Source organism: Chaetodon auriga, chromosome 1 (assembly GCF_051107435.1).
Source record: "Chaetodon auriga isolate fChaAug3 chromosome 1, fChaAug3.hap1, whole genome shotgun sequence".
NCBI classification, from domain to species: domain Eukaryota; kingdom Metazoa; phylum Chordata; class Actinopteri; order Chaetodontiformes; family Chaetodontidae; genus Chaetodon; species Chaetodon auriga.
In genome coordinates, this window is record NC_135074.1 from 720,076 (window position 1) to 744,100 (window position 24,025).

The 24,025-nt window shown below is 42.3% G+C and overlaps 1 protein-coding gene across 1 annotated transcript; it reads right to left on the reverse strand.

The window, feature by feature from the left end:
- Positions 1–4,993: 4,993 nt before the first annotated feature.
- lto1 (LTO1 maturation factor of ABCE1) lies at positions 4,994–23,629 on the reverse strand. Its single transcript, XM_076757179.1, has 5 exons — positions 23,412–23,629; positions 22,096–22,201; positions 18,036–18,106; positions 16,980–17,097; positions 4,994–6,074 (listed from the first exon to the last, which is right to left on the reverse strand). Exons 1-5 carry the CDS (start codon positions 23,468–23,470, stop codon positions 6,003–6,005), a joined length of 426 nt encoding a protein of 141 aa, XP_076613294.1. The 5' UTR covers positions 23,471–23,629; the 3' UTR covers positions 4,994–6,002.
- Positions 23,630–24,025: the final 396 nt, after the last annotated feature.

Genomic DNA, 24,025 nt, shown 5'->3' on the forward strand with positions numbered 1-24,025 from the left:
CCTCAGCTACAATCGATTAATTCCTTTTCTCTTTCTTTGGATTCGTCATTTGATAATTGCCCACTCTATCGTGTCTTTGAGTTTTTTTTACTTAAAGAGTGTACAAGTCATAGTAAAACACTCATCTGAATGCAACCTCTCTCATTTGGCCCGTCACCCCTTCGCATCCTCCTCCCTCTTTCTCTTTTCTCTGTTTGCCTTCAGAAGTTGCCGACTAGAAGACAGCATTCACCTGCTGCCTGACACTGCACAAACCAGCTGCTACTGTACCCCCCCCCCCCCACACACACACACACAAATCTAATGGGTTATTGTTAGTGTGTTTGGACATGGAATAGAAAGCAGTCTGGCTGACAAAGGCTGAAAAAGTCCCTTTTGTCCTTTCTGGTACCTTGTGATGCTATTGTTGTTGCTGCGTGTATGCTGCATCCTTATTCTCCTTTGTTAATATATTGTATGTTTATGTTTATTTTTAACCTGCTGCTGCAACAAAAGAATTTCCCACATTGGGATTAATAAAGTCAAGTCTAAGTCTATGTGGCCCGAGCAGCATGTTAACACTGTGTACATACATGCCTCACGGCAGAGGTTTTGGTGACGTGGTGTTATCCAGAGAGGGGGACAGGAGTTTCACATGGTTCATATAAAATAATGGCTCCCTTTAATCCAGTAACAAATGTTTAGTGTCAGTGCGAACACGCTTTCCTCTCGTCACCACACCAGGCGTTGTGTGTTGTGCATTCATTGTTTTTGAGGCCAGCAGTCCGGCAGGACACTGTCTACTTAAGCTTCCCCTAAACCAGAGGAAGTGGTTAGTGGGGTGTCATTACATTGTTATATTCATGCTTATATACCGTATTTTCCAGGCTATAAGTCGCACTTTTTTTTAGTTTGGCTGGTCCTGCAACTTATCAATATATATATATAACTTAACATGTTTTTAAATGTTAATTCATACTGACTGACATGAACCAAGGAGTAAACATTACCGTCTACAGCCACGAGACGGTGCTCTTGGTCTGTGATAACTGTGTGCTGCTCCTGTACCACTGAAAAAATTAACTGAATGCTGAACGCCAAGTCTGATGACAGCCTCACAGAAGAGGAGACGGCGCTTCATCTTTCTCCGGAGTTGGCGGAGTTGTTCAGAAGCGACACCGAGGATGAAGAATTCAATGGATTCAGTGACGTGGAATAAGACTGGGAGCTTAGTGAAATTGCTTACCGGTAACTTGCTTGTTGGACTCGCTGGCTTGTTATGTTAATTTAGCCTATTCAGCCTCCCAGGTATGTTCTTTATGCTATTGTGTACCTGAAAAACTGTTAATGTGTTATGTTAACATACCAGACACCTATTCAGTCTGTTGTTCTGTGTGCTATTGTATAGTTGAATAGCTGTTAATGTGTTACGTTAACATACCGGACACCTATTCAGCCTATTGTTCTTTGTGCTATTGTGTATTTGAATAACTTGCCTTTCCAGATTAAATGTCTGTTCTTGGTCTTGGATTTTGTGAAATAAATTTCGAAATAAATGCGATTTATAGTCCAGTGCGACTTATATATGTTTTTTCCTCTTCATGACGCATTTTTTGACTGATGTGACTTAAACTCCAGAGTGACTTATTGTCTGGCAAATATTGTATATTATTTCTATTATATTATATTAGAATATTAAGATATTACAATACATTATATACTATTATATAACTATATACTTTGTTCTTTTTTAACAATTGCTGTTTTTCTTGTTTACATACTTAGTAATATACTTATATTTTAAGTTATATACTATATACTTTGTTATATTTTAAGAATTGCTATTATTCTGTGTTTATGATTTATTTTTTATTCTCATCCATTTATGTCTATGTGTATGTTTAACCTGCTGCTGCAACAAAAGAATTTCCCAAACTGGGATCAACAATGTCAAGTCTAAGTCTAAATCCAGGGTATATATACATGTATACATGTGTGTGTGTGTGTATATATATATATATATATACACACACACCCTGCCTCCCATGCTGCTCACAGAAAACTCTCCTAACCGGTCACTCCGCTTCTGAGTCTGCGTTTGAGTCCTAAATACAGCTACAGTACATAACAATAGGACTTTATTGATCCCACACCGGGGAAATTTAGTCATTATAGCCAGCAACTTACAGAATAAATCTTCGAAACTCTACCATGTAAAGAGAAAACCATATATAAACCAGATCCAGAAATGCTATCACCATCTCTAGTCTTGAGGTCATTTAAGATGGGCTGAGGCAAATTAAATTTTCAAAAACAAGGAAATTTCTCAGTTTCAACATTTGATATATTGTCTCTGTGTTATTTTCAATTAAATATGGGGTTTCAGTGTTTTGCAAATTATCACATTCTGTTTCTATGGACATTTTACAGCGTCCCAACTTTTTTTGGAAATGGTTGTATGTTGAGACAGGAGAATCCTTTGTCACATACAGCACTCCTCAAAGGCAGTGAATGTAAGCCCCTTGTTGATGTTGGAGTAACAACCTGGGTTGTTATTGTATTCACACAACTTCAGCACACCAGTATTTTTTCAACATTTTTGTAAATAACACAGCAGTAGCTTGACAATGGAGCAATTAAATGTCTCCCAGTAATGAACTTCGTGATGAGCTTTTTTTTTTTGTTTTTGCATAGTTGACTTTTGGTAAGATATTGTTGTACATACTGATATTGACAGCAGCCCTGTCTGTGCACAGAGACTAACTTTGTCATCCAGTCATCCAAGCCTGCATTATGGAAGGGCTTCATTCGTCCATCCGTTAGCCTGTGTGTTACAGCCTGAAAAGGGAGATGTGAATAGAGGTGCTCGGATGCGATGCTTCATTGAGAATGAGGCATCATGCCAAGAGCTCCCCCTCACAGACTCTGCAGGCATGACCAATCTATCACAGATCTCACCTTCACAGGACCAACAAGTTGATCGTGAAGTACACACCCTCTCAATGTCTCCCCCATCATACCAACTGTTTTTCAACATTTAAATCTCTTTTGCAGGGCTTTTACATTTTAACTGTTTACATGCTCAACAAACTTGCATATTCAAACAATCAACGATCAGCTTTCCAACAAAAATCAATCACATGTGCAACTCGGTCAGCCCCAATTCACTCAATCCAAGGAACTCCAAGGTAAACTTTTGACTGTTGGACACAGTCACAATGTGAACAATCTCACACATTCATGGTAAATAAAGGTGTATTTTTCAAACAACTGACACTGACAACTGACAATTGATTGGGGCACCTGGGGTGGTTGTCTTCTTATTAGAAGGTTGGTGGTTCGATCCCTGGCTTCAGCAGTCAACATGTTCAGTATACTAAACCCCAAATTTCCCCTGATGGTGTGCCATCAGTGTGTGAGTATGTGTGAATGCTGCTGTTATTATGATCAAAAAAGAAGAAGTGATTAATAAGTTATCACAAGCAACAAAATCTTGTGGTACGAAAAGGTGCACAAGTAACAGGGATAACCGCGTCCTTGAGAAGATTGTCAAGCAAAATCCATTCAAGAATTTGGGGGAGCTTCACAAGGCGTGGACTGAGGCTGGAATTAGTGCATCAAGGGCCACCACGCACAGACAAATCCAGGACATGGGCTACAAATGTTGCATTCCTTGTGTCAAGCCACTCCTGAAACAGAGACGTCAAAAGCGTCTTACCTGGGTTAAGGAGAAAAAGAACTGGACTGTTGCTCAGTTGTCCTAAGTCTTCTTTTCAAATGAAAGTAAAGTTTTCTTTTGGAAATCAAGGTCCCAGAGTTTGGAGAAAGAGTGGAGAGGCACAGAATCCAAGTTGCTTGAAGTCCAGTGTGAAGTTTCCACAGGCAGTGATGATTTGGAGTGCAGTCTGCTGGTGTTGCTCCACTGTGTTTTCTGAAGTCCAGTCAACACAGCTATCTACCAGGAAATTTTAGAGCACTTCATGCTTCCTTCTGCTGACAAGCTTTATGGAGATGCTGATTTCATTTTCCAGCAGGACACTGCACCTGCCCACACTGCCAAAAGTACCAAAAGCTGATTCGATGACTATGGTATTACTGTGCTTGATTGGCCAGTAAACTCGCCTGACCTTAACCCCATATTGTGAAGAAGAAGATGACGAGCAGATGAGCTGAAGGCTGCTATCAAAGCAACCAGCGCTTCCATTACACCTCAGCAGTGCCACACACTGATCATCTCCACGCCACGCCACACTGATGCAGTAATTCATGCAAAAGGAGCCCCAACCAAGTACTGAGTGCATAGAAATGATCACTTTTCAGAAGGCTGATATTTCTGTTTCAAAAATCCTTTTTTGTTGATCTTTTGTAATATTCTAAATTTCGGGTTTTCATTAGCTGTAAGCCATAATGTTACGACCCAGCTCACTAGGGGTAAGGAAGTAGCAAAAAAACAATGTAAATGGTTAATATAGTTATTTATTTAAACCCAAGTGATTTTTAAATTGTTTGGGGTACAAAAGGATAACTTCCCAGACAACGAAAAGAGCAGTTGGGTGCTTTTCAAACAAATGAAATAAACATAACTTAAAGAGAACTCTCAAAAAGGAGAGCTTACCAGGATCACACACCAAAACGAAATAAAACCCTCCTAAATGAGGCCTACCATAAAGGTGGAAAACGAGAATGAAAATAGATAGGAAATAGCACCCCTACGCATATTGAAGCTAACAAACAATATAACTGGAAGTGAGTTGAGAATGAATCTATATATGAGTTTCACTTTCTGAAATGACTGACAAAAAATATTGAACATTTTCACAATATTCTAATTTTTTGAGCTGTACCTGTGTATATGTTAGGTCTAAAACCAGAGTAAATGTGTACCTGCAGGCTCCCATGTTGTGATGGTTTTGCTGGCTGCCACCCTGGTTTCTCTTCATCACTATTCAAATCTTTCACTTAAGTTACTCCAGTAACAAAACCACAAAGCAAAAACACTCCATCAAGCATAAAATTCCTGCTGACAAATATTCACTTTATTAAATACAGTAGCTATGAGCAAAATATGAAAGCATAGCATTTCTTGCACTCCTCCAAAATTTTAAAATATGCTGATTAACATGTCAGTAACTTTGGTGGAGGCAGATTTCATTGCAATGATAATTTTCTCAGTGTCCAGTTTATTAGGTACACCAAACCACAAGTAAGTCTGTCTAACACAACGGTCTAGTAATAAATCCTTCTTCATGAAAGTTATAATGTTCAGTTTGTGTTTTAAAGACGTGTGAATTTCATGGTTGGATAATTTCATAGCTGTGGTACTGTTGAGCTGTATTGTGTTATGCAGACAGGTATTATTTTCTCCAACCCACTGACATTTCAATGCAGTATACATTAAGTCTTCTCTTGTGTGTTTGTAACAATGCAGCATATTTTCTAAGCTCTTCAAATGCACAAATGTTTTGTGTGTAAAATCTTTTTCTGAAAACTAAAATGCAGATGTCAGATGAATTTTGTGGAGTAAAAAACACAATGGAGTGGAGTACAGAGTAGTACAGAGTGACAATGAATTGTTCACAAGCAAATATACTTACTTCCCACCACTGCTGAGAGGAAGCATGAGTTTAGTCAAACCTCCCAAAGAATCAAGAAACCAAAGAGCAAATCATGTTCCAAGTTTTGACTTTTGAGTCTTTTGCTGTTGTGTCTTCATTCTGTTAAATATTTTTAGAACAAAATCCTCATTGTTGTTGTACATAGTGACTGCAGTTATCTCTGATTTATCCTGTTCAGTGAAGACCGCGGACTCCTACATGTTAGACCTTCCCACCAGAATGTGAAGGGAAAGACAACACTCAAACTGACTTACTATTTCACACTCCAAACCCTTTAATGAATCCACTGCAGACAATCACTTGATGCCACCTGTCAGACTGACATCAGGGCTGATAGCAGCTCAGCTTCCCTCTTTTCTGTACAGGATGTGAAGGTCAGCCCAGCTCTTCCACATGATCAGGAGAGATTCAGAAAGAAGTCCCTTCGGATGATTTGATGTAATCGTTGAAGTCAGTTGGGACACCCAGCATACAGCAGACCTAGACAATACCAGAAGTTAATTAGTACAATAGTAATTGTAAATGTTTGGTAAGTAATGCTTTGTATATCTCGCTGCAAGTCAGTATGAAAGGTAACTTGATTTATCAAGAAGTTTATTTGCCTCAGTGCAGAGGTAAGCATCAGGGAGGATCTCATAGGCCATCTCAAATTCTGATTCTGTTGCCAATTACATAAATAAGAATAATAAACTAAACTAAGTAAGATTTTATGCTGCATTGAAAATCAAATAGATTAATATTTGAATATTCCATTCCATTTTCTATAACGACTATCCCTTTCGGGGATGCGGGGGCTGGAGCCTATCCCAGCTGTCAACGGGCGAGAGGCGGGGTACACCCTGAACCGGTCGCCAGTCGATTGCAGGGCAACATATACAGACAGACAACCATTCACCCTCACACTCACACCTAAGGACAATTTAGACTCACCAGTTAACCTAATGAGCATGTTTTTGGTCTGTGGGAGGAAGCCGGAGTGCCCTGAGAGAACCCACGGGAAGAACATGCAAACTTCACACAGAAAGGCCCTGCCCGACCCGGGGATCAAACAGGCGACCTTCTTGCTGTGAGGCACGCGCACTACCTGCTGCGCCACTGTCCCGCCATATTTGAATATGTATGTATATAAATATTTATATACACATATACATATGTGTGTGTGTGTATATATATATATATATGTACATATATATGTGTGTGTGTGTGTGTGTGTGTGTGTATATATATACACACACACACGCGCGCACACATGTTGTGTTTTTACCACTTGTGGGGACATTACAGAGACTTACATTTATTTCCTGGAGCCTTACCCTAACTACAGGATTGGTTGCTGGAGGTGCGGAAGAAGGTACTCATCATAGGCGACTCCAACCTTTCCCGTATACCCACATTTAGACACCCACACATGCAGATTGACAGTTTTCCCGGAGCCACGTTTCACCACATCACCGCCATTTTAAAGAAGCTGCCACCCCAACACACCGTCACCCAAATCATACTTTCCGTCAGACTCAATAACTGTCTTTCTGAACACGAACCCTCCACATTCCTCAAACAGGCACAGCAGAGTAGAGCACCAGCCAGATCACTTTCCCGAACGCCACCATCTACTTCCTGGTAATAAACTTTTCACAGAAACTGGACAACCGTAAGCAGACCCTAGTCACTAGACTCAACAACACCATAGCCTCAAAATACAACTTCATCCCGGAAACCAACCTGTTACTCTTTCAAACCACAGCCGACAATATACATTGGACTGCCCAGGTGGCAGGGAGGATATTCAGGTACTGGAAACAACACCTGAACTTTTAATGGGAGAAAACTGTTCACCTGCCCCACACCCTTCAAATAGAACAAACCTTTCTGCTGTTTTCTCCCCCACAGCCGCGCAGCCGGAGATACTAGAAAAAGGATTCACATTCATCCCGACTCCCAACCCTCCCACCCGGCTGGAACTCAGAAGGGACCTCCATGCCTTCCACAGAATGCAAAATTAATTGACAATCTGGCAAGGCTCCGACTGCAGCGATCCAATAAGGAAACCTTCTTTTAATGGCCTCTTTTTTCCATTTTTAATGTGATCTAACTTATTTTTATTTTTATTTTTTTTTACGTTTATTTATTTATTTCTTCTTCAAAACTGACTAATTTATTTCATAATTTAACTTATTTTAACTTATACTTTAACTTAATCTGTGGGATGTTTTAGACAGAAAACAACAGTATAGCCTAAGGTCCATAAAAATGCATGATCTAATTTTAACCCCCCTTTTTCTTATGATTTTTATTTTCACAAATTGTGTATATTTATGTTGTGTTTTTTACTAAGCACTTATTCGAATGCACCTTTTTTTATATTTATAGCACTTATGTTTTACTAACCCCTCTTGTTTTATGTCTGCCATCTTGGGTTCAATCCCAGCACTTATTTTATTTACATTTTAATATACTCTATAAAACTTGCTCTTTTTAAGTAGAGACCCTGGAAAGATGGAGTACTTTGATAAATATACAAGTTCCCACTGCTGACCTGCACCATTGTCCAATCGACCGCGCACTCTTGGCCAGTAAAGTAATTTTTTTTTTTTTTTTTTTTTTTAAGGATCAAAGATCCTTTGATTTCAAATAAAAAGGGTCCTAACATCCTTTGGATCCCCACAGCTCCCAAGAGCCCGTGCCCCTCGCAGTGCTCCCCGAAGAGCACTGCGCTTCTATCCAAACCTAACCATAACTACTATTTGCCTATTCCTAACCCTATACCTACCCTAACCTTTCCTAATCCGTAATCCTATCCTCAGTCTTCACCCTAAAATTTAATGATTTACATTAAGGGGACCTGCATTTTGTCCCCATAAGGCAGGTGAGTCCCCACAATGTGACTGTGTAAACAGATTTTTGTCCCCACAACATGATAAATACCTGGTCACACACACACACACACACACACACACACACACACACACACACACAACCCACAAAAAGTTAGGGATATTTGGCTTTCAGGTGAAATTTATGTAAAACGTAAAAAAGTTTACGCTACAGTGACATATCATGAAAGCAGGGCATTTAAGTAGAAGCATGCAGTGGTGATTTCCTCATCTCAAACCATTTATTGAAACAAAAGCCAACAACAGTGGTGGGTATACCACAACAAAAAATGTCAATGTCTCAATAACTTGTCATGTGCCCTTGAGCATCAATTACAGCTTGACAACGACGTCTCATGCTGTTCACAAGTTGACTCATTGTCTGCTGAGGCATGGCATCCCACTCTTCTTGAAGGGCAGCCCTCAGGTCATTGAGGTTCTGGAGTACAGAGTTACGAGCCTCTACACAGTGACTCCGCTGATCCCATAGGTTTTCTATGGGATTCAGGTCTGGAGAAACTGCAGGCCACTCCATTTGAGGTACCTCAGTCTCTAGCAGCCATTCCCTAATGATGCGACCTCAATAAGGTGGAGCATTGTTGTCCATGAAGATGAAATTAGGCCTGTGTTGTTCATACAGGGCACAATGATTGGACTAATGATGTTATTCGGGTAGTATGGGCTTGTCACTGTACCATTCACAAAGCGTAGGGCAGTTCTGTATTGACTAGACACACCTGCCCACACCACCACAGCCACAATCACAGGATCATCTGGTGACAACAATGGCTGATGCATAGCACTCTGCTTGACATCTCCAACATTGTTGGCGGCCATCATTTCTGCTCAACGTGAATCGACTTTCATCAGAGAAAAGCACTGAGGTCCACTGGTACCTCATCCAGCGTAAATGCTCCCTGGCCCATGCAAGACGATGACACCCATGCCTGGTGGTGTGGTCAGGTACCCTTGCAGGTCATCTAGCACGCAGACCATGCTGTATGTAAACTGTTTCGAATGGTCTGACGTGACACTTTGTTGCCTCTCACCTCCATTAAATGTGCCTGGAGTTGAGTAGCATTCATCATCCGGTTCCGCAGGGCACTGTTCACAATGAAGCAGTCATCAGTGTGGCCAAAGGACGTCCACTTCTATGCCTTTCTGTGACTATTCCAGTCTCTGTATCTCTGTTGCAACCTGCTGATGACACTCTATGACCCTCTAAGCTCAGAGGCCACTTCCCTCTGACAACATCCTATTTGACGCTTTGCAATGGTGAGGTACTGTTGATCAATTGTTGGGTGTCGTCTTGGTCTCATGATGTCAAAATGTGAACAGCATGATGAAGACGACTGTTTAAAATCAATTCTAATTGAACCAGAAGATTTATTGGTTGATTCATGGATCAAACACCTGTTGTGAATTTTGCTGTTCAGCTGTACTGAAACTCTGAACAGCTGGACATGTGCATTCAAAAGTTTAGAGAAGTTCAAATTCAGTTCACCTGTAAAGGTTATAGTGCATTTTAGGTTAATTGAATTGAATTTCACCCAAAAGCCGAATATCGTTAACTTTTTGTGAGTAGTGTATATATGTATGTATATGTGTGTGTGTGTGTGTGTGTGAGTATATATATATATATATATATATATATATATGGAAAAAAAAAAAAAAAAGATCCCCTTCTCGCCCCGCCTGGGGCGGTATTGTGCCTCCTTCAGCTCGGGTCCTCTACCAGAGGCTTGGGAGCTTGAGGGCTCTTGGCTGTTCCCAGGAGTGCACTCTTCTGGACAGAGACCTCAGATGTTCTTCCTGGTATCTGCTGGAGCCATTCTCCCAGCTTGGGAGTTACCGCTTCGAGTGCCCCAATCACTACTGGGACCACTTTTGCCTTTATGCCCCACATCTTCTCCAACTCCTCCTTGAGACCCTGGTATTTCTCCAGCTTCTCCTGCTCTTTCTTCCTGATGTTATTATCACTTAGGATCACTACATCCACCACTGTGACTGTCTTCGGTTCTTTGTCTATATCAGCAACCACCATGTCTGGTTGGTTCACCATCACCAGTTTGTCTGTCTGGAACTGCAAGGCCCACAGGATCTCGGCTCGGTTGTTCTGGATCACCTTTGGAGGCGTCTTCCACCTTGATCCCGGGACTTCCAGCCCATACTCGGTACAGATGTTCCTGTGTACGATACTAGCTACCTGGTTATGACGCTCCATGTATGCCTTCCCTGCCAGCATCTTACACCCCGCTTTATGTGCTGGATTGTCTCAGGGGCATCTTTGCACAGCCTGACTTGTCTGCTGTGGTAGATCCCAGCCCCTTTTGACCTTGTGTTCAAGGCTTGCTCTTGTGCGGTAATGATCAGTGCCTCTGTGCTGTCTTTCAGTCCAGCCTTTTCCAGCCACTGGTATGTTTTCGCTATGTCAGCCACTTCCTCAAGCTGTCGATGGTACTTGTCATGCAGGGGCTTGTCTGTCCATGCCAACCATTCTGGCTCCTCCTTACTGGGCTTCTGCTGCCTGAGGCATTCACTTAGCAGGTCATCATTGGGGGCCATCTTCCTAATGTACTCCCAGAGGCTTGTAGTTTCCTCCTGAATAGTGGCTCTGACGCTCACTAGTCCGTGGCCTCCTGTCTTCCGCTTAGTGTATAGCCTCAGGATGCTGGACTTAGGGTGAAACCCTCCATGCATTGTAAGGAGCTTCCTTGTCTTGATATCAGTGGCCTCCATTTCTTCCAGTGGCCAGGATATTATACCAGCAGGGTATCTGATTACTGGCAAGGCGTAGATGTTTACTGCCTGGATCTTGTTCTTTCCATTTAGCTGACTCTTCAGGACCCGCCTCATCCTCTGAAGGTATTTGGCTGTCGCTGATCTCTGTGTTGCCTCCTCATGATTGCCATTTGCCTGTGGGATCCCTAGGTATTTGTAGCTGTTCTGAACATCTGTTATGTTGCCTTCAGGTAGTTCAACCCCTTCAGTGGCGATCATCTTCCCTCTTCTGCACACCATCCGTCCACACTTATCCAGTCCGAATGACATCCCAATGTCATTGCTGTATATCCTGGAGAGGTGAGTGAAGGAGTCAATGTCACGCTCACTCTTGGCATACAGCTTGATGTCATCCATGTAGAGGAGGTGGCTGATTGTTGTCACACTTCGGAATCGGTATCCAAAGCCACTCTTGGTGATGATCTGGCTGAGGGGGTTTAGGCTTATGCAGAACAGCAGGGGGGGCAGTGCATCTCCTTGGTATACACCACATTCGATGCTCACTTCTGCAATTGGCTGTGAGCTGGCTTCCAGAGTTGTCTTCCATAACCCCATCAAGTTCTTGATGGAGGCTCTAAGTGTCCTGTTGATCTTATACAGGTCTAGGCACTCCAGTATCCATGCGTGTGGCATCGAGTCATAGGCCTTCTTGTAGTCAATCCAAGTGCACAGGTTGGTACTTCTGGTCTTACAGTCCTGGGTGACTGCCCTGTCAACCAGTAGTTGGTGTTTGGCTCCTCTGGTGTTGTTGCCACTTCCTTTTTGAGCCAGTAGGCGTGGATCATGTCCATGTGCTGTCCACTGTGGTCGGCTTTCAATTCGAGCAACCACTGGGCATTGGTGTTATGCGATGCCTCCTTCTCCCAGATACTCTTCCAGTAGAGCTCAGTTTCAGACTTTGGTGGGTCTATCTGGGTCTTCTTACTACCCTGCCATTGAGAGTAGACCTTAGGTGGGTTCTTGGAGAGCAGTCTATTTATTCTCCTGGTGTTGGCTTCTCTGCTGTAGCTCTTAAGGCGGGTAGCCAGAGCTGTGAGCCTATGCTTGGCAGTCTCCAGAGCTTCATCTACGGACAGCTTGTTGTATCTCCTTGACACTTCCTTCCTAATCTTTGCACCTTTCTGTAGTTTAGTTAGCAAGCTAACCTCCCTCCTTGTTGCCGTGATCTTGCGCTCCAGTCTCCTTTTCCATGGAGGGTTCCCCTGCTCCTTCCGGCTACTGCTATTCATCTTGTAGCCTAGCATGCGCAGGATGACTGTTGCCACTGCATACATCAGCTGATTGGCAGATTTATAGATAGATAGATAGATAGATAGATAGATAGATAGATATAGCTGTATATACACACATACACATACATACAGTACCAGTCAAAAGTTTGGACACACATTCCTCATTCAATGGTTTTTCTTTATTTATTTTATTTATTTATTTATTTATTTATTTTCTACATTGTAGATTCATACTGAAGACATCCAAACTATGAAGGAACACACATGGAATTATGCAGTAAACCAAAAAAATATGCAGTAAATGAAAAAGTCTTAAACAAACCATAATAATAACCAAAACCAGAATAATAATAACCAAAAACAAAATGATCAGCTGTCTCCAGTGTTCACAAACATTTTTAACACCTTACTGGAGACATGCCACATGCCAACCTGCTTCAAGTCTTCAACCATCATCCCTGTTCCCAAGAAGCTAAGGACCACAGGACTTCACGACTTCAGACCCGTCGCCCACCTCTGTGGTCATGAAGTCCTTTGAGCGCCTTGTGCTCTCATACCTCAAGGACATCACCAACCCTCTCCTGGAGCCAACAGGTCTGTAGCAATGCAGTCAGCTTGGCCCTCCACTACATCCTCCAGCACCTGGACTCTGCAGGAACCTACGCGAGGATCCTGTTTGTGGATTTCAGCTCTGCTTTTAACACCATCATCCCAACTCTGCTTCAGGAGAAGCTCTCCCAGATGAGCGTGACTGGCTGAACCTGCAGGTGGATTACAGACCTCCTGTCTGACAGGAAACAGTGCGTGAAGCTGGGGAAACACGTCTCCGACTCAAAGACCATCAGCACTGGAACCACCCAGGGCTGCGTTCTTTCTCCTCTGCTCTTCTCCCTGTATGCAAACAGCTGCACCTCCAGTCACCAGTCTGCCAAGCTCCTGAAGTTTGGGGACACCACCACCATCTCCGGACCTGTCTTTTTCCACCCATGAAAGGGACGTCAACAGACTCTTCAGGAGACAGAACCCCCGGAAAGCAGCTGGACCGGATTCTGTCTCCCCATCTGCCTTGAAGCACTGCGCTGATCAGCTGTCCCCAGTGTTCACAGACATTTTTAACACCTCACTGGAGACATGTCACGTGCCAGCCTGCTTCAAGTCGTCAACCATCATCCCTGTTCCCAAGAAGCCAAGGACCACAGGACTTAATGACTTCAGACCCGTCGCCCTGACCTCTGTGGTCATGAAGTCCTTTGAGCGCCTTGTGCTCTCACACATCAGGGACATCACTGACCCTCTCCTGGACCCCCTGCAGTTTGCCTACAGAGCCAACAGGTCTGTAGACGATGCAGTCAACTTGGCCCTCCACTTCATCCTCCAGCACCTGGACTCCGCAGGAACCTACGCCAGGATCCTGTTTGTGGATTTCAGCTCTGCCTTCAACACCATCGTCCCAACGCTGCTTCAGGAGAAGCTCTCCCAGCTGAGCGTGCCTGACTCCACCTGCAGGTGGATCACAGACTTCCTGTCTGACAGGAAACAGTGCGTGAAGCTGGGGAAACACCTCTCCGACGCTAAGACCATCAGCACCGGATCCACCCAGGGCTGTGTTCTTTCTCCTCTGCTCTTCTCCCTGTACACGAACAGCTGCACCTCCAGTCACCAGTCTGTCAAGCTCCTGAAGTTTGCGGACGACACCACCCTCATCGGACTCATCTCTGATGGCGACGAGTCCGCCTACAGGTGGGAGGTTGACCATCTGGTGACCTGGTGCAATCAGAACAACCTGGAGCTCAATGCTCTAAAGACAGTGGAGATGGTTGTGGACTACAGGAAGAACTCAGCCTCACCCGCCCCCATCACCCTCTGTGACTCCACTATTGACACTGTGGAGTCTTTCCGCTTCCTGGGAACTATCATCTCCCAGGACCTCAAGTGGGAGCCGAACATCAGCTCCCTCATCAGGAAAGCACAGCAGAGGATGTACTTCCTACGGCAGCTGAAGAAATTCAGCCTGCCAAAGACAATGATGGTGCACTTCTACACAGCCATCATCGAGTCCATCCTCACCTCCTCCATCACCATCTGGTACGCTGCTGCCACCGCCAAGGACAAGGGCAGACTGCAGTGTGTCATTCGGTCTGCAGAGAAGGTGATTGGCTGCAATCTCCCATCTCTTCAGGACCTGTACGCCTCCAGGACCCTGAGGCGTGCAGAAAAGATTGTGGCTGATCCCTCTCACCCCGGACACAAACTCTTTGAGCCACTCCCCTCTGGCAGGAGGCTGCGGTCCATCAGGACCAAAACCTCACGCCACAAGAACAGTTTTTTCCCGTCTGCTGTCAGCCTTACCATCAAGGCCCGGAACCCCCCCTGACACTCTTCACATTCCACCTCGGACTCTACTTGTCACATAACTGCCATAACTCTATGCATTACATGAACAGCTTGGATTTCCTTTCTTGGATTTGCACATTTGTGAACATTCAAAAAAAAAAAAAAAACAGACTGTGTATATATATTTATATTGTTATATTTTTTACTTTTTAATTATATTTTAGATTCTTCAAAGTAGCCACCATTTGCTTTGATGACAGCTTTGCATACTCTTGGCATTCTCTCAATCAGCTTCATGAGGTAGTCACCTGGAATGGTTTTCAATTAACAGGTGTGCCTTGTCAAGAGTTAATTTCTGGAAATTTCTTGTCTTAATGTGTTTCAGACCATCAGTTGTGTTGTGCAAAGGCAGGGTTAGTACAAAGGTCTATACAGTGAATAGTCCTATTTGACTACTATTCTAATCCATATTATGTCAAGAACCACTCAACGAAGTAAAGAGGAATGACAATCCATCACTACTTTACAACATGAAGGTCAGTCAATCCGGAAAATTTCAAGAACTTTGTACTTTGTATCCTCAAGTGCAGTTGCAAAGACCATCAAACGCTATGATGAAACTGGCTCTCATGAGGATCCCCACAGGAAAGGAAGACAAAGAGTTATCTCTGCTGCAATTCATCAGAGTTACCAGTCTCAGAAACTGCAAATTCACAGCACCTCAGATTAGAGCCCACATAATTGCTACACAGAGTTCAAGCAGCAGACACATCTCAACATAAACTGTTCAGAGGAGACTGCGTGAATCAGGCCTTCATGGTCGAATTGCTGCAAAGAAGCCACTTCTGAGGAAGAACAACAAGAAGAAGATTGCTTGGGCCAAGAAACACAAGGAATAGACATTAGACCAGTGGAAATCTGTCCTTTGGTCTGATGATACCAAATTTGACTTTTTTGGGTCCAACCACCACGCCTTTGTGAGATGCAGAAAAGTTGAGCAGATGGTTTCTACATGTGTGGTTCCCACCATGAAGCATGGAGGAGAAGGTGTGATGGTGTGGAGGTGCTTTGCTGGTGACATTGTTGGTGATTTATTCAAAGTTCAAGGCACACTTAACCAGCATGGCCACCACAGCACTCTGTAGTGATATGCCATCCCATTTGGTTTGCACTTAGTGGGACCATAATTTCTTTTTCAACAGGACAATGACCCCAAACACACCTCCAGGCTATATAAGGGCTATTTGACCAAGCAAGAGAGCGATGGAGTGCTGCGTCAGATGGCCTGGCCTCCACAATCACCTGACCTAAACCCAGTTGAGATGGTTTGGGATGAGTTGGACTGCAGAGTGAAGACAAAGCAGCCAATAAGTGCTCAGCACCTCTGGGAACTCCTTCAAGACTGTTAGAAAACCATTCCAGGTGTCTACCTCATGAAGCTGATTGAGAGAATGCCAAGAGTGTGCAAAGCTGTCATCAAAGCAAATGGTGGCCACTTTGAAGAATGTAAAATATAAAACATATTCTGGTTTGTTTAACACTTCTTGTTTACTACACAATTCCACATGTGTTCCTTCATAGTGTGGATGTCTTCAGTATTAATCCACAATGAAGAAAATTAAAAAAATAAAGAAAAACCATTGAATGAGAGGGTGTGCCCAAACCTTTGACTGGTACAGTATCATATATATAATAAAAAGAACAAAGGACTAAAGAAAGTTGAAATGACAAGGATGCATCACACATATTTGGTGTATTTTCAGTGTCTGGCATTGACTTCTGTGTTCTTGCGTTGGTTCATATGTTTTCATGCTTACAATGAGAGACTGGACATTACTGTAAACTGACAAACCTGCTACACAATATATACAGGTAGACCATACATATATGTAGACAATACATTTTGTATTTATTTTAACAAATTATACTAAGGCTAATGTAAATTGCTAGTTTGTGCCGCTCAGCTTTTCATTCAATCATTAAGCTGTGACTTAGGTTACAGAACCAGAGTTTCAATGTAGCACAATAGAGTCTGTTTGACAGCAGACGTACCTGGACCATGGTGGGTTACAGTAAAGAAAGGATTAGTAGCTGGTAACGATTCAATACAAACTGAAACTGTTACAAATCAATTCACTATTACAAATTGCAAATAAATTGAGTACCTGTCTGAACTTGGCACGCAGTTTCTCCATGTCCTCCTCTAGCTTTGCAGACTGCGGATCATCATGAGGGGAGTTTTGGATCAAAACCAGAAGAGAGCCGAGTGCTTTCATACGCTTTCTAACAGTACATAAATATAGACACAAAAAAATCAAACAAGACACTCACTGTGGCTGAAATAAATCACAGAATTTTCCACAAGCAAGCCACTGCCACGATCAGGAATGTTCTCTGAAAATGGTTTCTCTAGAAGGGTACACAGCCTCTGGGTGCAGCTGGACCCAAAAACTCCCTGTTATCCATTCTGCATGGCCATATCCAGAAAACAGCTTCTCAAAATTCTCAGATAACACCCTTTTCTTTGTATTTGGATAATCGAGTTCGCTTGATTTGATTGGTGATGATGATTGGACACAAGTCTGGGTTTTCCTTTTCTTCAAAGTTGGACTGAAAGAAGAACTACTCATATAACAACAATTTTAGTGTGGAAGCTGGAAATATTGCAAAGTACAATGTAGAAAAAAATTAACGCCAGTAACAGTTCAAGAGCACACACAAAATAATAACTTATGTGCATAAATTTGTTGCTCCAGCTCATGCTGGGAAGCTTTCCAACATACCTACCTCATGTAAGCACCATTAAATGATCAGCACCATCATATGATCCCTTTCTCATGTGGGAGCTGATCAAGGTTTCAACTCCCTACTCATGTTGCCATCATTTCCAAAGGAACAGTGCACTATCATTCAAGAAAACTCCATCCAATATTGATCAGTCAGTCATTTCATGTTCCAAGGACCCATGTAGCTGGATGAGCTACAACAGGATCATTGTAGCCTGATAACAGTAGTCGGGATTAGTTAAGGCATGTCTGAAGAACAGGGCCCAGTACTGAAAAAGGGTTCCACTGCCAATTGCTTTTAGAAATGTTAGAAATAAATCACTTGCATGATGTACGTAGTAGTATATGATGAGATGTACAAGAAAACGATTAATGTCCCCCTACAGAGTGCTTAAGCTAAATTGGAGGAAGATAACGACTTGTTTGAGACAATACCTTGATTTGACATCTGTATTGTGCTGGAGGAGACATTTCCATGTGATGGCAAACCCATAATAGAAGGAAATCTGTAGGAGGTTAGAGACCAAGAGACAGAAAAAAAACTGAGGCTGAAGGAATTTAACACAACACAACTTAATTAATTCTTAAATTGAATAAGCTAGCAGTCTGCTAAACCCTACCTAACTATGTAATACGGCAACACAAGCAATTTGCTCCACCACCTTAGCCGCAAGCATGTCTTGGAATATCAAGAAGGTATGAAGTTAAGATCAGTGCCCTCCACATCAGCAGATAACACAGGAAAAGAAAAAGAAAAACTGAGCCAAATGTCTCTTCATGGCGCGTTTGCTAGAGGGACTCCGTACGACAGAAAAAGCTAACAATGGATCGAGACTACAAACTCTATCACTGTCCACCTAGCCAAAGTCATGGTCCCGCTTAAAGCAGAAAATACTTCAGCCAAGTTGCAATCCCCGACTTGTACCGATTAACACGTTCAATACGAGCGCAGCCTGTAAAGGGGGCAGTGTGAGATGCCCGCAGTTCAGATGATCAATGTTCATGCTAGGAAGCACCAATCCTAACTTGTAGCATATCAGAATGACGGGAGAGACTCAACTAAAAGGCTCTACCAAGCATTACCACCCAAATGAAACATAATTCATACAGCAATAAATTATATGCGCATGTAACAAAAAGACCAAAATAGCGTATGTCCACTTTAGAGCGTCTGTTCATTTCACACTTTCACCACATTACACCACGCAAACCACACAAGCCTGGTATTATATGAAAGCAGAGAGTCTGATGATCATGAAGATGTCTGCCTCCTCACTGTGCCACGGAAACTCGGCAAGCTAGCAGCCAAAGAGTAGTAGAAAAAAATTAGCTAAATCATAAAGTATGTCTTACCTTTGCTGTTTTGTGGTCAAAAGTTATATTCCAGCTCAAAAAAACGCAGCTAATGTCTCCTCCTATGACTCTGCATCTTAGTTGTTTACATAAAGAGGAGGGGGTTTCTAGAGTGGAGGGAGCGCTCTTCATGCAATAACCTATCTCTGGGGTTACTTCCTTCTGGATCGTCATTGGTGTTACTATGCTGAATTTGGGCACTGCCCCTCGAATCTCTTGACTCTGACTGGTTGATAGAGGTGTCGATCATCAAAATTGACCAATGGGTTGCTGAGCCATTGACTGGTGAAACTGTGCAGTTAGTTTCACCACTCCGTCTCATTTACACATGAATAGGCAGAGCGCTCACAGAGGACTCTGTTGACCAGCCCGAGATGTTATTTTACTGTTTTATTTGCATTTCGTCCTTTTATAAGAGATAAGAACAATAGCAAACAGAAAAAAAGGATGAAAAAGTGTTTTCAACCGAGGAGTTTCTCCGTATGCTTGGATGAGATAACTATACTCTGCCCGGATGCACCCAAATGAGCACCTGGACATACCTGTGTTAAATCATCTGTGTTCCAGATGAAAGAAAAAAGATAAAATACCGTCATATACCATGAAACCGTTATAATTAAAAAAAAAAACGTGATACCCATTGACGCCCAGCACTACCTGAAATCACTACATATGAAGGATTTACTAAGTAGATATTTCATTAAGTAACTGACCACAATAAGGTGGTCAGAATTAGATACTTGGTTGAAAGTGAAAAGCTGTGAACATCTATGTACACCCTGTATCACCTACACATTATGCTTCAACTGTGATTCTGATAGAGGCTACTAACAAATGAGACAATTGGTAGGAGAGGGCGATTCTGAAAATGGATCGAAGAGATAATACAAATGCAGTCATTGGTGCATGCTTCTGCGCCTCTTGGGCACACTTATGCTTGGCAGATTTCTCATGCTGGATCATGTTGGCTTTCCCTCCATGCGATACACTAAAATCTGTGTGGCAAATTTTACGAGAAGTGTGACTTTAACGTTGCTCTTCATGAATTACGGGCAAGCCTCTTCCCATTTGGTGAGATACTTGTACAAAACTTTTAGCCTTTTGGCAGATACTCCGTCCCTCTCAGTCTTAGTTTTATTGGTGGGTGCCGTTTGAGTGAATTACTCCTTATCAATAGACGTTACAGCTAATTCGCGACATACTAACACCTGCTGTACCAAATGGGAATGAACTACACTCTGGCAAATCAAATAAGTGGTTATGCCTCTCGTCAATATCACAGCAAAAAAGAAAATTCTTAGAAAGGTTAAAAATACAGGAGATTTAAGGTCAAATATTTAAATGGGAGGACAGCAGGAGATAAGGGTAAAAAAACAGGAGACTTCCGGGAAAAACGGGAGGTTTTACAGGTCTGGATGTCAGTCATGTTCTGTACAGTTTGTATGTATGTACAGTCGTGAAAAAATTAGGACACCCAATGAAAATATGTGTGTTTCTTGACAAATTTAAACATATGAATATTTAATATCTATTTTAACAATACTGACAGATTCAAGTAATATAACTAAACAAGTAAAACTGAAGAAAATATTTTTAAAACCTTTGGTAAAATGTAATAAAATAAAAATGCAATTTCTGTTGAGGAATAAATTAGGACACCTCCACATTTTTTCCCTCTTAAGTTGGCTGAAATCACACACAGGTGTATCATATCAGGTGCACATGATTACAACACTGTCACTCCCTATTTAAACCTCAGTCACTCAGTTTGGTGTACTCCTGACTGTTGACGTGAGAGTGAACACCATGGTGAGATCAAAAGACCTGTCTGAGGTCTTCAGAAAGAAGTTGTTGCAGCGTATGAGTCTGGTAAGGGATTTAAAAAGATCTCAGAAGATTTTGAAATCAGCCATTCTGCTGTCCGGAAAATAGTGTACAAGTGGAGGACATTCAAAACAACTGCCAACATGCCCAGGTCCGGCCGTCCAAGCAAGTTCACACCGAGAGCAGACCACAAGATGCTTAAAGAAGTCTCCAAAAACCCTAAAATGTCATCACAGGACCTACAGCAGCCACTGGCGACTGTTGATATGAAAGTGCATGCCTCTACAATCAGAAAGAGACTTCACAAGTTTAACTTTCACGGGAGGTGTGCAAGGAGGAAGCCTTTGTTCTCTAAGAGAAACATTAAGGCCAGACTGAAGTTTGCCAGAGAGAACACAGACAAAGAACACGACTTCTGGAATAATGTTCTTTGGACAGATGAATGTAAAATTGAATTATTTGGACACCAAAACAGAGGACATGTTTGGCGCACACCAAATACTGCGTTCCAGGAAAAGAACCTCATACCAACTGTGAAACATGGAGGTGGAAGTGTCATGGTTCGGGGATGCTTTGCTGCAACAGGACCTGGCCAGCTCACCATCATAGAATTACCATGAATTCTACAGTGTATCAGAGGGTGCTTGAAGAACATGTGAGACCATCAGTAAGAACATTGAAACTGAAGCGGAACTGGACCCTGCAACATGACAATGTCCCCAAACATACCAGTAAATCCACCAAGGACTGGCTGAAAACTAAGAAGTGAAGAGTCCTGGAACGGCCCAGTCAAAGCCCAGATCTTAATCCCATTGAGATGCTATGGGGTGCCTTGAAATGGGCTGTGCATTCAAGAAACCCCTCAAGCATCACACAGGTTAAAGTATTCTGCATTGAGGAGTGGGGAAAACTTTCCTCAGACCAATGTCAGAGACTGGTAGAGGATTACACAAAGCATCTCACTGAAGTTATTTCAGCCAAAGGGAGAAACTAGGCTAGGTATTAGGGGGTAGAGTGTCCTAATTTTTTCCTCAGTTAGAATATGCATTTACGGTGATGTCTTTTGCTTAATGAGTAAAACAGTGTTATTTTTCGTTGTTTACCTGTAATTAGATCACTTTCTTTTCCAGAGATTAATAAAAACAAGATTAGACATTGTTACGTGAACATTTCTTAATGAATAACTGAGTATGGGGTGTTTTTTCACATGACTGTATGTATTATGCCAACAAAGAACAAACAGTACACCGACACATTCGTTAAGCATGATGGGTAAATGGGTAACGTCAAGACAGTCACATTCACTGTGCTGGCTCACCTCAGTGGACAGCTTTGCCCCATGACAGGCTCCATGCCTGCGGCCACCCTGCAATCCTCGGTAAGTCCCTTTCTCAAATCCCTCCCGGTAGCCTTCCCCTCTGAACCTGAAAAACAATAAAACCCTCAGTCACTACCAGGTAACTTTGACATGTGTCCTGGTGTTTCACTTTAATGAGTGACTCTGTGCACTGGTGACTTTTATTGGACTGCGTCTGTTATTGTCCTTTTTCAGACAGCTGTTGAAAACAGGAAGACAATACGCAGCTGTCCTCATGAATGCCTCTTTGTTTACTTTTTCATTACAATGTCAGAATATATCTAATTCATCTTTTCAGTCTTGTTAGAGGAAACTACTCACGTATACTAACACTCAGTCCCACTCTGAACGTTTCTTGTTGTTACAGGATATGCTGGAAACACTCTACTCGAATATATTTTCTAAATGTACCTTTTCTTGGGGCCTGTTTGAGTAAACATGTCAAGTAGAAAAAATATTCAGCCCTTAAAAACCTAAAGAAAGGCCCTTTAAAAGATAAAAAAATAAATAAATAAATACAGGATTTAACTTCCTGCGATTATGGGAAATACATGACACTCACGAGATTATTCCATTGTGCCATTAATTCCACATTGTGATGTTGTGGGTGTAGCATAAAACAACTCAAATGGGATACTGCCAGCTATCTCAGCCAGATCAACTTATGACCACACCATCCATGTATCAAGACAATTTTACTGGTTTCCAACACAAATAAGTGGCATAGATTTGTTTCTAAAATAAATGATCTATTTATGTAAGTAGCTTTAAGGCTATGGGTACTTAAAATGTGCAAATATGACAAACACATTAGATATAGGCTAGATATATCTTATAAATCTTCATTTGTTACACAAGATTACAGATGATCAGATATAGAAAACATACACTATTTGGCCTGAGTATGAAACATTTCACCCATCACAAATTAACATGGCCGTCGACTCTCAGTTATTTCCCCACAATGGTCAAGTCCCACAAAAAACGCTTTTTTTTGCTGAAAAGGGCCGCTGTTCTTCTACATGACAGGTTTACACCAAGACGAATAGGTGTACTTCCAAACATAATTCGTTGAGGACATTCACACGAATATTTTCCACATATTCCGTACAATAAGAAGGTTCAATACGACTGTCAGTACGTGACAGCTTTCTTCAAGACTGTTTTCTGACAAACGTCGTAACTACGACACGACAATCACAGAAACATTCGACTGAAAGTCGAAAGTAACCGAAACACTGATAAACAAAACAACATTCGACTGCCGGAAAGCTCACCTCTCATCCGCCATAACAATACTGTCAAATAGATCTTCATTTCCCGACGTCCCTGTCATCTCCACCTAACTTACAAGTTTATTCTGTAACTGCTCAGGGCGTTTTGATAGCCGTGTGCGTCAGATGCTTAATTTAATAAAGACGTACACTGTACGCTGCTATTCTGTAACGCTGCCAACTGCTTACTGTTGGGTTTCCATCGGTTTCCACCAGGCTGCTCTGCTTTCTTCATCATTGGAGGAATGCTGCCCCCTCGGAGTCTGGAGGTGAACAGTCACCGTTTCTGCATACAGCTTACTCAAATAAGTAGGTGTGCGCTACCTCTCAGTCAATGGACGAATAGTAACATAATAAGGTAAGTGAAAAATAAGGACAACACAGTCCAACGAACAGAAACATAGCAACACTGGTCAACTCTATATTGTCTCCGGTTTTGAATATGCTTTTTTTGAAACTCTGCCTTATCGTACAGTACAGTTAAAATTCTGTCATCATCAAAGCTAGGACAAACTAATACATAATAGTATCTGCCACCTTGTTACCTATCAAACACAGTAAATGGTTTAGGGTTTTGACTCATGTTCACTGAAAACCCCATGAGTCTATCACAGGGG